Here is a 16,721-nt window from a genome sequence, read left to right as displayed (position 1 = left end):
TAGAGCACAGCTGCAAGCCTTGAAAGGATTTCAACGCCAAATCTTTATTGTCCTTTAGGCCACATGCTCTGACAATTCTCTTTCAAAATAAGTGAATAGTTAATATAGTGAATATTAAAGGTATACTATGCAGGATTTTACTAAAAAACAATGTATTCTGTAAATGTACTCATACAAAAATAATCCCTCTCAATCATCACTTATGACCCACTAGAAGTGTGTGGTAGTGTATTTATCTGCTGACCTCTGCCTATATTTTCTTATTTTCTTGTTATTTTGCTGTGTTCAGGGTGCTTCTGGGCGTCAACTTCTGGGCGGTGGGTGTGTAGCCCCGAGCCAATAACAGCTTGTAGGTGTGAGGTCAGGACTCGTAGCGTAGCAACCAGGTTACATCGCTGCCTCCGTCTTTGTCTCTCTCCTCTGCTCCGCTCTGCTCTCCGTCTCTGTGTCATGGATGTATAAAGAGCTGCAGGTCTGTGTGTCTGCTTGTCCGAGGGCGGGGCTCAGCTACGCACACGCAGAGCAGAGAGGCCACAGCGGACAGGATGAAGCTCTGCATTCACACAAAATCCGGCGATGCCGCACCTTCCCGCAGGGTTGTATGGAGGTGTGGGTGTGTTTATTTGTGCTTTACAATGTAACCGCTCTAGCTCACTCGACCATCGCTGCTCTCTCTCTCTCTCTCTGAGCCAGGGAGGAGCGGTCAACCTTGAATGCTTTGCGGAGGGGTTCAGTTGTGAGATTATATTGCAATGTTACTGACTCAAATCATCAAAGGCAATTTCAGGAATTGAATCTGCACACACATGACTTTTTAAAAGTCAGAGAAGCAACACATAATGGAGAGAATGGACCAATATTGCTTTTGCCGCTTGCATGTGTTGACATCAGTAGGAAGATCAGGTAAACTTTGCTTACATCTTGCAGCAGCTCCAGATTCATTGGCTCATTAAATAATTGTCACTGGTCAGTGCAGGGATTGAACCCGCGACCTTGGTGTTATTTGCAACACACTCTGAGCTAACCGGCCTGATCATCATGTGTTTCTTAACAAAATATGTTTCTGTCAAACTGGGACAGAACAGAGTGAATGCATTCAACATACGAGAGGCAGCGAGAGAGATCGATGCTCGGATACTCACGTACCCTTTTGTTTCTGTGAATCAACATAGACAGTCAGACACTTTTCCTTTTGGCCACTTGGGAGCAGGTGACAAGTCAGAGTAAGCATGCCAAAAATGTTTGAATTTAATTAGTTTAACACGCAAGAATGAATTAACCTTGAGAAGAGTCTAGAACCTTAGACAGTGATAAAAGAGAAACTAAAACTACTCAGCATACACATTTGCCTCTTGACAGTTTCCATTTTACTGAAGGTCATTGCTTACAGGTAAGGACACAGGGTGAAGACTTGGCCTTCAGGTAATCTGTAAGCATCACCTACATATTCTGTGGAAGTGGTAAATCTCCCATTTGCCCTTTGCTGTGGGACAAATTCATATCAATCAATGACACTTCAATAGATTAGACATAATAGGAATACTGAATAATACAACATTAATAAAACGATGCATTTGCCAACATTTAAAGGGATAGTGTGGTATAAGGGAGTATTTTTTGTTGTTGTGGCTTTACAAAAACCAAAATCAGGGGCCACTGTGTAGACATGAAGCCAATTCTCCTGTTTACAGATTTTGGCAGCAAAACAAGCCTAAATCGTATATCAAGAGCAACCAAGAATCCCTAGAGTGACAATTCAAGAGTGCTGTTAAAGAAGCGAGAGCACAGAGAAAAGTTGGTGAGGATTTTTGTTTTGTTTTGCGCCTTTTAAAGCAGGATCAAGGTATACTGGGAGGTGATGTAATTGATTATGCAAGCAGGGACTTTAATCAAAGACAGTTTCGATGAAGCACTGCCGACCTTTGCTATAAATTGAGGTTGTGACAAAGTTTGTCACATTTAGCTGTCTGTCAAAAAACAGCCCTTCCTGTATTTAATAATTATGTTTCAGTTAGAGGTAATTATGATACACAGAGATGGATTGGAGCATTGCCCAAGTGTTGAAGAAATCTTTTATATTCTATAGATGCAGTTTCTCCGCTTAACGCTGAAATGCCACTCATTTTCTCTGAATTTAAACTTACAGAGACACACTGACCTCGACTATTTCCAGCTAATTAATAATACTCCATTCATTATGATGTACTCTGTGACCATTGGGACTTCTAAGACACAGCAATGTAGACTGTAATTAACGTTACGACCCATTAAAAGGAGAGATGGGTTGAGGTTTGAAGACTATAAGGTCAGTAAAAGATAAAGTATTTTATGTGCTATGTGCTGGCTGACAGATAGTAATCAGATGACAGCAAATTTAGTATTTATAAAAAAAAATCACAAAATGACTAGCACTAGATCAAGTCATTTTGATGATTATATAAATGGATAGCAGTGAGATACGAAGTGAGCAGCCCCCGAAATGCCCTCCACAAAGGCTCATTAGATTTATGGATCTTAACTGTTAGCGGATTGAAACTATTTTTGGGTTGCAAGACACGTATTAATACTCTGCCTCATCCCGATCTATGCAGCTGAAGATGCATGGGTTCCATATTTGGAGCTGCGGGTATTTTTCATAGTAATCTGGAGGGATAAATAACTAGATCTCATTGTGAGGAATGTGTCATGGCTGCAGATCAGTTGGTAAAGGATTGCTTGAGAGGTTTCAAAGTTACAGTGCATTTATTGGCTAGAGGGTGTGACAACAATGACCATTAAAAAAAAATACAGAAGATGGATTCAAATCTCTTTCCCCATCAAACAAACATTTCTTATGTTCCTGAGGGAGAAAAAGCAGATAAATGTTAACTTTAGTTTTATTTTATTGCCCAAAGAAGAAAGAAAAGTAAATAATCCAGCACTTTTTTTTTTTGATAAGTAGCAAGACAGCTGTGGGCCTATCCGACTTAATGATGCTCACAGACCCATGAAAGGACAGGAGCTCCGAGAAAATTGACTTGACATAAAGTCGAGATTGTAATTAAAAAATACACCCATCGTTTCATTCTAATTGGGGCTGTAACAGATAAAACCAGAATCAGAGAAGACAGCCTCAGTCGACAGCTTCAGTCGTTTCAGCGAATACCCCAAACTGACATGTTTATGTTCAAATAACCACAGGAGTTATGACTCTTGTCCATCGGGAGAAAAGGTGGAAATAATGACGTTATTGACCTCATGTGTTCCAGCAGCATTTCGAACTCTATAATTTTGTCTTTCAACTTCCTGTTTACACTGGAAACAGGGAACATTGACATCTGTGGATTGTGATCACCTTATTAAAAAGCTCATTATTCCAATTTATATTATCGTGAGTAATAACTTGAATCATTGTACTGATCATCTTTTAATCTGATATCTGTGGCGGATGTGATCGTGTCGGGCCATACAACCTCCTCAAATATGTGTACATATGTTTCCAACTTTGAGAGATGTATAATAGGCTGTGTGAACCAATCAGGACCTTTTTTACTTGTGTTTACAGCCAGCAGAAGCAACCGGACGTTAAGAGACAAAACCGGAAATAGAATAATCAAAAAAACGGGCAGGTCGTGTAAGGTCAACAAAGCCACAAAATCCACAGAGGGGGATGGGTCAAGAAAATGTTAAACTCTAGCATGGGAGGCTTCATCTTTCCTACTGTTGACTACAGTCGTAACCAAGTAGTTATTCTAATGCAAACCACAATCTTTGCCTACATCTTACAAAGTTGTTTTTGCCCCTAAACCGAACCAAACCCTAACCATAGTGATGTCAGATCACACAACAGTTTTATTTTTGTACAAGTTATTTGTAGTGGTTTTGGAAGGCACTATGATAGGGGCATCAGATTAGAAAACTCATCATTCTGCAGGGCGTTTATAGATGATGTATTTCATTTAATTTGGAGGACAAAATGGCTCCAAAGTGAACAAATTAATTTCAGATGTGAGGCACAACAGGAGGTGAGTCATCTATCTAGAGATTGCTGACTGAATCTGCTGAAATGTGTTTGTTTTGGAAGAAAATCAGATCTAGTGAGGGCACATATTGACAAAAGTTGTTTCAAACAGTACTTTAACCCACGTCTTTGTTGTTGTCTAGTGTTTTTAATATGATGTGTTAACGTGTTAGAATTAGACTTTTTGGGTGGTTCGGCTATTCATCCACAATGATTCATCCTAAAACTGCATGAAATAACTTTCAACTACCTTAAAATTGAGAAATGTTATGTGAGAGCAATTTTTTAACAGCCTGTGAAATTGTTTAGAGAAAAAAAAAAAAATCTCAACAATATTTGTTCAGCAGCTGACAGGCTCATCTAATCGCAGTTTTCTGTGACATAAATGGATTATTTTCACTCTCAAATGGGACAAAGTTATTACATTTCAAAGAGAAACATTAAGTGAAATGACAAGTGTTTCAGTGTGTAATTTAATTCTCGGTTGCAATTCCACCTTAAATGTAAGGCGTAGGAGTAGCAGAAGGGTCCAGTGGCATACTTTAAGGAGTATTAAACATACAAACTCTTTACACTTAACACATAATTCACTTAAAATATTTTTTCACTCTCTCTTTGCTACAAAGTCCCCGGTCAGGATTTACTTTTTTTTTTTTTTAAAAACATTATATAACTTAACGCTCCTTCATAAAAACAACTTTAAACCTAACAGAGATATTTCTCTACAAGTATCCCCTGCTGAAGCTGTGGGGATTATTTTTCAGGTACCTCATTTCACTGAACTCTGATTGACAGTGAAGTGGCTCTCAGGTTCGCCTCGCTTGGCAGATGAATTCACAGTGAACTCTTAAAACCACATAACGATACGAAAAAATGTTTGTGGTTTCGGTGAAGTTTACCTTAGAGATACTTTTATGCACTATACATAACATTTCAGTGAAAAATAATGACCTGCCACTGTGTTATCGTAGAAAGGAAACAAATCGACTTTTCCTGCAGGTCTCATATTTGAGCCGATTCATTTTAGGGTTTTTTGTTTTGGCTTGAAAGAGTCTGGTGCTAGTTTTACGTCAGCACTTGATGATGATGATGATGATGTGATTTTTAAACCTCCTCCTCCTGTCTTTGTGCCTTGTGCCGTGTATGTCATAGAGCAGAGTTTTATCTGTCCCTTATCAATGTTCCTCATATGCTGTAAACGTATTCATCGGTACACTTTCATCTATATTCATCGGTGCAGTTGCATCTGTTCTCACACACACACACAATCAAACACTGCTAGCTGTGTCGTAGTCCTTGCTGATGTGGGAGGTGCTGGGCAGGGACTTGAGGTACTCCATGTGCCTCCTGGCGTCCTCCTGATTGTGCCTGATGTAATAAATGATGTAAGCTGTCACCATGGAGAACCAGCAGAACATGGCCACAAACATGGCCACGTCTGTCGTCTTCTGGTGGAAGTTGCAAAAGTTGATCCCAGAGTCTAGGACCTGGATCACCGGTTGCCCCACATACTCCTCCTGCACCGACGTGTAGCAGCTCACCTCGTTCACCGTCTCGGGGTCCAGCCTCAGCTCCCTCAGCACCTCCTGCAAGGAGCACTCGCAGTGCCAGGGGTTGTGGGACAGGCGGACGCGGGCGTGGAGCTTGGCAAAGGTGTCCCTGGGGAGGCTGCTGAGGTGGTTGTTGGAAAGATCCAAGGTCCGCAAGCCCTCATGAATTCCTTGAAAGGCGCCGACCTCCATGCTCTCTATGGCGTTGTGAGATAGATCCAGTTCCCTGAGGCGGTGAAGGTCTGTGAAGGCCCCCTTGGGGATGTGTCTGATCCGGTTAGACGAGAGCAGGAGAACGACGGTGTCCTTGGGCAAGTTCGGGGGAATGTTCTCCAAGTTGCGTGAGTTGCATTGCACAACCACGCCGTTTCTGTCTGTGCAGTGACAGCTCTTAGGGCACGCATATGCAGTCATAATCATCAACAGAAGCCACAATGTTCCCACAGAGACGAGAGAACCACAGGAAGGAGGTTTAATGGATGACCTGCACCTTTGAGAGGCCCCCATTAGTCTGGGCGTTAATGGCTAAAGTTTCATTCTCAGGGCACTTTTCAACATTGATCCGCACATTATCGTCCATCATTTACCTCGACAGTTATGGATAACCAAGCCGTGATCAAACCCCGAAGCAGCAAGCGTCCAAAGGTTTGCATACAAACTAAATGAGATGTCGAAGTGCAGCACAGCTGACGTAACCCACTGACGAGAGAAGGGGAGGATATTTTTTGACAAGCCAAGTCATATCTGTGTTTCCAGGGTGGGAGGGCACGGCTTCTCAGCTGACTGGAAGAAACCTGAATGTGAGAAAAAGATGGAGAGAGAAAGGATGAGATGGAGAAAATGTCAAACCTTTACAGAAAGTTCTCCATATTGAAGAATTTGTTGCTATCTTAGAGCTGAAGTTGGTTGTCTGCTGTTCAAAAATGCTGATTAAAAAAGCCTGATGATGTGCATTCGTGGGTCGACTGACAAAATATCTAAGTTCCTACATGCTTTACATAATTCTTATGTTGTTAATTTTCTTGCTTGATCATGTTACACTCCCTATTCAATACAATTTCTAAAGCATTTCCCCTTTTCAGACTCCATCCTCCTTGGAGCGGAGACTAGTAAAGTTCAAGATTATCATAATAATAGCATTTCTACAGCATGGGTCCCCTCACTAAAGACTTGTCCCTGTGAAAAGATGACAAGCCATTAAACAAAGTGTGGGCTCATCAATATGCAGCAGATGAACTTTCAAAAAGTGATTTGTGATAAAGTTAAAAAAAAAAAAAAAGAAAAAGTGTCTGTAGTCTATAATATGAACCGTGATGTATATGAGAGCACTGAAGGTCACAGTGCAAATCAAAACATGACAATGAACTGGCTGGAAGATAACAGCGCAAAGAGCAACTGATAAGCAGGAGGCAGCATTTTTATCAAGGTGATGAATGTCAAGCAGTTTCTCATCTCTGACTCCTATAGAATAATAATGTTGATAAGCTAAATATCTAACCAAATATTAAACCAAGTCACTTTAGGAATATTATAGGAATAATATTGGAGGGGCAGATGTACAGTAAACTAATGTACAGAGTAGGGCTAATAAAACACAAGAATATAATATAAGAGATATCAAAAAGGACTGTTTCATACCACAGACAAATTATATGTCCTTATCAGGTTATTTTGGGATGAGGAAGATAAAAAAACAAATATAAATGAACTCTATTACAAAAAGGAGCATTTTTTCTCAGTGACAAATCACTAATTATGTAAATTATGACGCACAGTTAGTGACCCTAAGATTTGAAAAAAACACACAAATGTGTGCTTTTTCATATGTTCATCTCTGGCATGATTTCACCTGGATATATTCACTTTTATAGTATCAGCCTGGATAAAGGTGGATAAAGGTGGATAAACTCTACCTGGAAATCAAAAAGGAGCATAAAAAGTGAGTTTAAGAGTCTGTATCTACCTGGTCGCTCCACTCTGTCCAGTCCAGATCACCATGCAGTCACAAGGGAGATTCTTTTGTTTAATGAAACATCCAGCAATAAAAAAAAAAATTAAAAAAAATTAATCTCCTGCAAATGAGCGCACGTCTCTGGCAGTAGTCATATGTAGACAACACAGCAAATTCAGGAGTCAGGATCCAACTGTTTAATCACAGTTTTTAAGCTCTTGTCAGCGCAGGTTTGCAGCAGCTGTGTGTCTGTCGGTGTGTGTGTGTGGATGTGGATGTGCGCAGAGGCGCAGCACTGCAAGCTGCACCGCTGTGATCCCGTCTCTCTCACTCTGTTAAAAGGGAACCCTGCTGGATGTGCGTCACCGGGAAAACTGGTACTGACGGCTGAAGGTAGTGCCACCCATACACAACATCAAACTACAATCGACAGCAGAGTTTTTCACAGATTATCATCCAATATGTCAATCATAATGTAGGCTTTTGTTTTTTTCTTTTTTCTTATTGTATTAGTAGGCAAAAATTAATAAATTGCCATTATGTTAATTAATAATAATGGAATGTAACTTTACTTAAATATCAAGTACAATTTGAGGTAGTTGTACTTTAGTTTATTGCTTCTATTTTATGTCTTCTCCATCTACATTTCAGAGGCAAATACTGTGTTTTTTACTCCTCTACGTTTATTTTACAGTTAATTACTAATTACTTTGCTAATTAAAATCTTAATCTAAAACTTACTTTATGATTAGCTTGTAAAATATGACAAATTGTTATAAATGAAACCATAAAAGTAGCCTAGTTAAAAAACAACATTTATTGCAATTATCAACAAATACATTTTAGTGATAATACTTCTGTATTTTTAAGGTTTTAATGACTTTTACTTGTAATTGAGTATAACTGAGTATTTCTACCTTTGGACAGGCATGTTTCCAGTCTTTATGCTAAGCTAAGTTAACTGGCTGCTAGCAGTAGCTTTAATGTACAGACGTGATAGTCGTATCAATCTTCTTATCTAACTCTCAGCAAGAAAGCAAACAAGCATACAGTATTTCCTAAAATGTTGATTTTTTTCCTTTAAGTAAAAGATCTGAATATCCACCACTGTAATTAATTAATCATTCTGGTCATTTGTAAAGTAAAAATATTTCTGGTTTCAGTTTCTAAAAATGCTGACTGTAGTGTGCTTTTTGCAGCTTTATGTATTTTTTTATGCTAAATGGGAAAACTTTGGGCTTTTAGTAACTTGTGATGCACATTTTACATCATTTCTGTTGTTTATGAGATGAAATGATTGGCTGATTTCATGAGAAATATTTGATTGGATTGAAAATAATTTTTTGGTACTGTCCTATTGTGTATTGCACTCTATCACCTCCAGTATCTGTTCATCCCATGCTACCCACTGATGTATTAAATTTAAATTTCATGCTCACTTGCACAACTGAATGACATCTAAACCTCTTCTTAATGTTTTTCTGGAGCTCTCTTCTGCCTGCTGTTTATTTTATTCTTTTACCTCCCTTTGCATGTTTAATTGAATCTATATTTTTATGTATCTGTGGTATTTTATTGGTATTTTAACACCAAAGGGGAAAATAAAGTCCATTTTAAAAGGCTGTATTTTACATAACCTTTTTCAAAATGCATGCAAGAAGCAGACAAACCAGATCAGTCATCACAAACTTAATGCCTTTAATTGTCTTGTCTTGTATAAGACTCCTAAAGGACCCTGAATGTCATTTTGTCTACCTAACATCTCCCCATTCTCCTCATGTTCTGTCCGTGACTGATTGTTTGCCCCGTGTGTCACGCTCTGTCACTCTTCATAAACATCGATTACAATTGTCCTGCCCTGATGGAGGACTTCAATACCGAGTCTGTCAAACTCACGCTGACAAAAGACCTTTGAAGATACTCCCAGCTGTATCGTTACAACGCAGAGACCACCTGAACGCAGCCAGCACTGTATGATTAAATGGCCGCCACGTGCAGAGTTCAACCCTGTCAATTTTGCTGAGAGGCAGAAACATTGATTATATTGACTACTGAAGCATTTTAGCTTGCAGGAGTTAGCTTTACTTCCCTTTTATTGCTGTGACAGTATCCAAAATCACAAAGCACACTCATAAATGTCAAAACAACCCAACACCTCTTTTTTTTCCTGCTCCAGGATAATCAGGGTGATAGATTTACTTCACATCCTCCATTGTTTAAGCTACTTGAGACTCGCCAAGGCATTTGTTTAACACCCTTAGTCATTTTGTTGGACTCCTGGCAAATTTCCTGCCTTGTAGCTGATCTTAAATAAAACTCCTGCCTGAAATCACAATGATATGGAGCTGAGCCAAGGAAGCTTTGTCGCTTAAGCGTTATATAGAATCAGTGATTCTGTCATAACACAGTTCATGAGACAGATTTATTAAATGTAAATGATGAATTCAGATCATTTTTTCTGTCAAAAAAAGAGCCACAAGATACAATTTTGACATCATTCTGTCCCATCTGCTCTCCCTGCATGGTTTGTCACAGATGACATTGTGAAGTCACTCTCCGGAAGCAGCACAGCGCTGCCCTACAGTATAGAGGCTATTGACCTCTCCGATGCCGCGCTCAGTACATTTGATAATGCTTTCCCGCAGCAGAGGCTATCTGACATTGGATTTTGCTCGCTCTGCCTGCAATTGCTTTCACTCTCGGGGGAGGACACAGCATGTTTTAGCACTGTGACCCATGTCCAAACTCACTAGTGGAAAGGGAAGAAGCGCAGGATGTCTACAGGCAGGAGACACCTCAGACTTTAAGACATTTGCAGCATCTTTTTAGATTTGTACGTTGTCGCCCTCACTGCTTTGACATCAGTCCTTTGCATTATAGAGAAGGTTGTCTGTAAGCAGCTTACAGCAATGCTGAGTGATAGCATGGACCCACTCCAACTTCCATGATAAGCCAACGCAGGAACAGAGAATGCCTTTACATTTTGGACGAGCCCAGTTGGACAAATCCTTATTGATCCGTTATTGAAGGTAAATTGACTGAGGGGAGCACAGGCTAATGTGCATCGGCCACTTGATTTGCCGATGTCCTCTTTGTTGTACCTCGAGCTTCACAGGATTCTGGGTTACTTTTTTAGAACAGAAACAAACATGATTTTTTAATTGAATGTGGCTTTGTGACACGATTTCTCTCTTTCTTGTCCCCAGAGTGTTGTTGGAAAGGTCACAGCAAAGGAGTGGCTGAGCGTAAGGTTATCTGATCACCGGCTAATGTTGAGTGTCCGGCCAGATGTCTTGTCTGATGTACCGTAAGCCTCTCAGGTCATTGAGGAGCTAGATATCACATCATCCTATTACCGTATGTGGTTAACTGGCTCCAAGAGAGTTGTGAAGTGGGGGGTTATTTTTGGCACCAAGGGCTTAAAATAATAAAGTCCAGTTATTTTTCTGCATGTAGATTTTTAGAGGACTGGCAGCTGGAGCATTTCCAAAGCTTGGATGGACATTAAAGTCTCCTGGTTGAATCAGCAGTACAAAAGATGAGCAAATGCATGAGAAAATAGCTGATTCTTTGGTAAAAACTCACAGATATAAGAATACATACAGTAAAAACTTGCAGAGAGAAGTCGACTTCCAAGGCAATGCTGTATCTCTAGAAATTAAGTCCACATTGAATGTGCTAATACAGGAAGTTGTGTATCCCATATAGGCGAAAAGTAAATTTGTGAACATTTGCATTTTTAATAGTATAACCACAAACTTTTCCTAACCTTCCCAAGCCTTTTAGTTGCCAAACCCCAACCATACACTAAGAATAGTTCATTTTCCATATCCACAATGTTTCATTAACTTTAAATATATTGCATGTGCAGATATTGTAGAGAATGAGAAGGTAAAGAAAATTGGAAATATTGGATGTTTTGCCAAATCGTCCAATCTCTTCATTTTTTGTCTAACGATGGGGTCACAGGAGCATTTCTGAAAGATTACTACAACCACTGAGCATAAATTTTCTTTTTGGGGAACTAGTAACACCACAAGTTTATGCTTGCAGTTCAAATTAGTCCACTTTCACATTCTGGGTCCGTGTTGAAAGTTTATATTCCTTAAAGATCCCCTCCAGATATATAAAAAATACTCTGCTTGGAATAATAATATATGTCTAGTATGTGTTTTTTCCTCAAAAAGAAAAGTACAATTACCTCATTAAAAACCTACAAATTCAATGTATTTCCAGAAAAATATGATAAATATACAAATATTGTTCACTGCTGGATGAAAGATACTTCCATGAAAAGCATTGAAAATAGTCTTCTAGTGTCAAACTCTGCACAGAGAAGCTCAAACATCAGAGCACAGCAACAATAAGCTAAACACAGATTTTTGACTGGAGGGGGGCTTTAAGTGTCGCAGTGATTAGTTCACAATTGCAACATCAGAGCGTTGTGAATTTGCTACATCTCTGACTGGCTTCTTCTCCATAACAACAGCAGCTGAGGCTCACGAGCATCGTCGATTACCAAACTCAAGGAAAAATGTGAAGTAGTTGAAACAGATGGACATGACATAAACCTTTAAAATCGTTGAATTATTCAGGAGACTGCCTTGTTTCTATATTAAGGAACGTTGAGGATGTCATTAAAAGAAAACTGTGAAATGGGAACTTCACCAGCTCCTTTTGTTCAGCTGTTAGACATCATGCTTCAGTGCCACATGTAATGTCAGCTGACGTATATTTTACTGTTGATCTGAATTTAAGTCATTTCTCGACAAAGCACTCTGTCACATTTCTGCTAGTTAAACGTTCCGTGTGAATAAATTTATCATAACTTTTGTGTGGCAGGACTTGATTCCTCAGTCAGGCTCACTGTCAGCTGCAGGGGCAGCCCGTTAAACTCTGATACACACTGCAAAGCTCTGCGCTGGATCTCAGCCAATGATTATGTATGGCCTGCCTACCTATCAACTTACTGGACAGCTTCTTGGCTCTCACCAAACAATTCTTAATCTACCCTTGAATGCATCCCTGAACCCAGAAACCATCCTCCGTTTTGCTAAAACTGTGGACATCCCTGTCTGATCAGCATAAAACTTACACTTCCTGGCATTGTCTTGTGCTCAATTTTAAGCTGTCAATGTTCTCTTAATATAAACTTGATGGTATTCTGGCCACACACCATATAATAAGACCAGCTTTCTGTCCGTGAGGATCTTCTCAGCCTCAGAACAAATCCAGACACAGAGCAACCTACCTATCTTCACATATATCCTGAGGTTGAGCTGAAAAAAATCCTCTGAAAATCCAGTGTTGTTTCTGAACTTTTCACCTGTGTAATTCTCACAGCTGCTTTCAAGAAAGAGAAAGTGGTCTGCTGGATTTATCTGCTGTTCTTCAGTCTAATCCAAGCAATGTTCTTACATATAGTAGGTGCATAATTTAATAGCGCAAAAGGTGGCGGTATCTCATGCTCTGTAGGGCAAAAAATGTCTGAGGTTCTGAATCACTTCTCTGGGAACTGCCTGGGAGCCGTCTGCGGTCTGGATGCTCAGCATCCTTCCTGGCAAAGCAATTTACAGGTTCAAAGGCGGGCCAGCACATTTCATGATGTTGAAATGACTTCACAGCAGAGGAGAAAAACCTTTGGATCTCACCATCTATCTGTCTGTTGCTATCTGACAAATCTGACAAATGCCCTCCATACATTTTCTTTTTTTTTTTTTTTTTTGTGGCTGTTGGTATTTGACAGGGAAGTTACTGTTTGTTTGAAGTGGGAAAGTTTTGATTTGTTTGTAGAGAAAAGGATGAAAGAAACAAACTTGTGAAATGGTTTAGTGACCATAGAGAGAAGGAACTGTGCTGATTGGATGAAGGTTTGGGAATGATCTTAGGAAGAGAGGGAAACGCATTGACTGGGAAGTAAAGTGGTTGGATAAAAGGGTTTTGAGAGTATTTGAGGAGTGCTGGCACCAGATGGCGTTCCTGGTTGAACTTCAGTCAATCAGTATTATATTAAAAGAAGTTGGAAAATGAGCTCAAGTCATCAGAGTTTAAAGGTACATTTATTTGTCCATCCTTCCCTACAATTTACACTTCTGACACCAGAAGTCGCTGCTTGTAATTCTTTCAAATCATCCAGTTTGGGTGAGAATTACACAGTATTTGTCTCATTTCTCAGGCATGTCGAGCAACATATTGATGAGACTAGGTTGCTGACAGTGTTAGGTATCTATCTAAAAAAACAACAAATAAACAAAGGCCCCAGATGAAGCACATCTTCCATCTTTCATTGTCGGAAAAAGAAATTCTTGATGGTGCCACAGTCCTGCTGCTGCAGCTGCTCAGCAGTCGTCTCTAGACAGTAAAGACACATTGCCACAACTAAATAAGGCAAATAAGAAGTCAGATGGACTTCATTGTCATATAAAATTTTGTAATAATGTCAAGCATTGTCATGCTGTCACGGACAATTTAAGTTAATTGCTATGAAAATACTCATCACTTCCTTAAATGGTGACAAAATGTAATTTGAGTACACAACAATCCATGATAAATGTCACTTATATTACCTTTTAACATTAATTTACCTCATTTTTATATATACCGATGAGTTGAAACCTCTCATCCATCAGTTAGACACCCTGTATAATGATTTTACTATAGGATGTTGTGTGATATGGTTCCTTTTTGTGGAGAGACAACCATGAATCATTTTTTAATCCAGCCAATTTTGGTGGCAAATACAGCACTGTTATATAACTTTTATCCCAGGGGACGCTCATATGAGAGGATTTCTTCTGTCATTGATATCATAATCTAATAATGATCTATATTATCATTAAATTATCTTTCCATACTGTCGTTAGATAAGTGCTAGTGGTGAAAGAGAAACCTATGATTAGACGAGTCATCCTTAGTCATTCTCTAATTAGGAATAATTTGAATTAAATTGTACTTAATGGTAGTAATTATATGAAATTATAGTGATTCCTCATCTTGCTGCGAACCGCCAATAAACTCCTGTAAGACCTCACAAGATCTTTGACAACCCATGCTATAAACAATAAGAATGCTTCAATGCTTAATTGTACCACTGGCAATATTTAATTGGCTTTTTAAAATCAGATTTTATCATTTGTTCCAGTGAAATCACAGAGCTATCTTTTTAAAGAAGGATAGATGAGATTCCCATTTAAACCTCATCATCTAATTACCCTAATCACTTTGCTATACAATAATTAGCTGTATTTAATAACTATCAAAATCTCCCCAGGGGGTCTTTTGCTCGGCATAGGCTGCCGTCAGCTCATGGCTCATCAGGCTTTAATGTGCGCACAGGGATGGTGTCGAAATTAAGTTTTCTGTCGGAAGCAGCAATGAGATACCAGAGAAAAACAAGTCACAGAAAGAAAAAATGAAACTTTATTTGTTTTTATACTTACCAACACTTTGAAATTAAAACCTATGTAATTACTCACAACTAATATAGATCTGCACATAGCAAATAAATCAATCGAAAATAGTTACGAACTTCTATCACTTTTTTTTTTATCCCAAACTGCAATACACACAAAGAAAAGCTGAAAAACAAAAAAAAAAAAACATGTCTATTCATTCCTTTTTTTCCTGCTGTTGCTGCCTGCCACATGGAAAGTGGATAAAATTTCAAAAAGCATTTAAGCTACACAGCTCTCCTGTATCTATGTTAATAATAAGGAAATAACTGAATAAATAATTGCACATTGCACCCTATTATTGCATTAGTTGCAGTTTGTTTCAAAGTCATATACTCAGGCATATACACAAATGTAAATAAATACAGATTTCAAACACTGAGTAACACATGAATATTGATGTTATTGAAATCACACTGCCATCACTTACAACTCAATGTTCCTGCTTAGCGATCAAATTCATATTATACAACAAATTTGTCAAATGCACACTCGAACAGTGCTAGTAAGCATTAGCAATCCTTGTTTATCCAGGGTTTTATTCTTACATATGTGTGCTAATTTGAAGCAAACATATCAATGGTACACATGCACTGATAACTGTTGTATAAAAGCCATAATACCCTTGAGGATGTCCTTTACTGTTATGTGGGTATTTCGGAAAGAATGCCCTCTTAGGTATTAGCTAACTCTTCTAGAAAGCAAGTTTGCCAAACAAAACAAAACAAAAACAAAACATAATTTCAGCTTGTTCATTTGACAAACATTCCACTGAAGTACAAGCTATGACAACTCAAAATAAAGAGAAACACAAATCCATAATTTCAATGCTAGCACTACTACTTCAGTTCACATCAAAATGTAAGAATTATTGCAGAATAATCGTTGACTATGCATTGTCCGGTATAGTAATACAGCATTTGGTCCATTTACATAATCACATTTATGTCATCAAAGCGCTTAAGACCCAAAGTTAAGCTCAGCATAGGCTGCGGGAAAATAAAACTCGTGGTATGTCCGAAGAAATTGAGACACTAAAAATGCAGAATGTTGTTGTGTTGGACAGTAGATAATGTGATTCGACAATAACATTCAACAGCTGTTTGTATGCGTCAACACTGAATTGAGCTCAGCTGAAGCTCAGTAATGAGATGGCTCAAGCTGTCCAATATATTAAGAGCATCCTCATGAGTAGAATACCGGTTGAAATACAGAATCAGACCAAATATCATCCTCACCTCCCTCTCAAACGAAATACAGTACGACAAAATGAATTTAGCTTAAGTTTCATGATCAACAAACAAAAAAGTCATATGTGCATAATCGCACCATAAATAAATATGCGCTGGTTTTACCATGGTGTAAAGCCCAGCAGAGCAGGAATTGTCATCCAACCTGTCCTTTTTTTTTAAAAAATAAAAACAATTAAGTTGCTGACACAGTCGTGACGATAAAAAGACATTCAAACCTAAAGCGTCAAATCAACCGCATGACAAACGAAAACAACATGACAAAATGAACAATCGTGAAAAAGAGACTGAGTGGTCACGTCCGCCCAGGCCCCGTGGGTTCCCCCCAATGAACCCCTGAACATTCCTTGGCCCAAAAAATACCTTCGGCTTCGTCCAAACGTTTAGGCCTCTTTGCCGTGAAAGTTTCGACTTCTTTCCCTTGTCAAAACCTTCCACAAGGACACAGATTTTTTTTTTTTCTCCAGACAAGGGAAGGAAGCCGAAAGGTTTGGACGCAACACTTGGCTTTTAAGTCCA

At 38.9% G+C, this 16,721-nt stretch overlaps 1 protein-coding gene across 1 annotated transcript; it reads right to left on the bottom strand.

Annotated features, from left to right (window-relative positions):
• Positions 1-645: 645 nt before the first annotated feature.
• LOC121891990 (leucine-rich repeat-containing protein 3-like) lies at positions 646-7,559 on the bottom strand. The gene is made up of 2 exons (XM_042404714.1): positions 7,514-7,559; positions 646-6,344 (listed from the first exon to the last, which is right to left on the bottom strand). Exon 2 carries the CDS (start codon positions 6,055-6,057, stop codon positions 5,269-5,271), a length of 789 nt encoding a protein of 262 aa, XP_042260648.1. The 5' UTR covers positions 6,058-6,344; positions 7,514-7,559; the 3' UTR covers positions 646-5,268.
• Between the last annotated feature and the right edge of the window lie 9,162 nt (positions 7,560-16,721).

The sequence above is a fragment of the Thunnus maccoyii genome, chromosome 24 (genome assembly GCF_910596095.1).
Source record: "Thunnus maccoyii chromosome 24, fThuMac1.1, whole genome shotgun sequence".
NCBI classification, from domain to species: domain Eukaryota; kingdom Metazoa; phylum Chordata; class Actinopteri; order Scombriformes; family Scombridae; genus Thunnus; species Thunnus maccoyii.
This window is presented reverse-complemented; position numbering and strand designations above follow the sequence as displayed.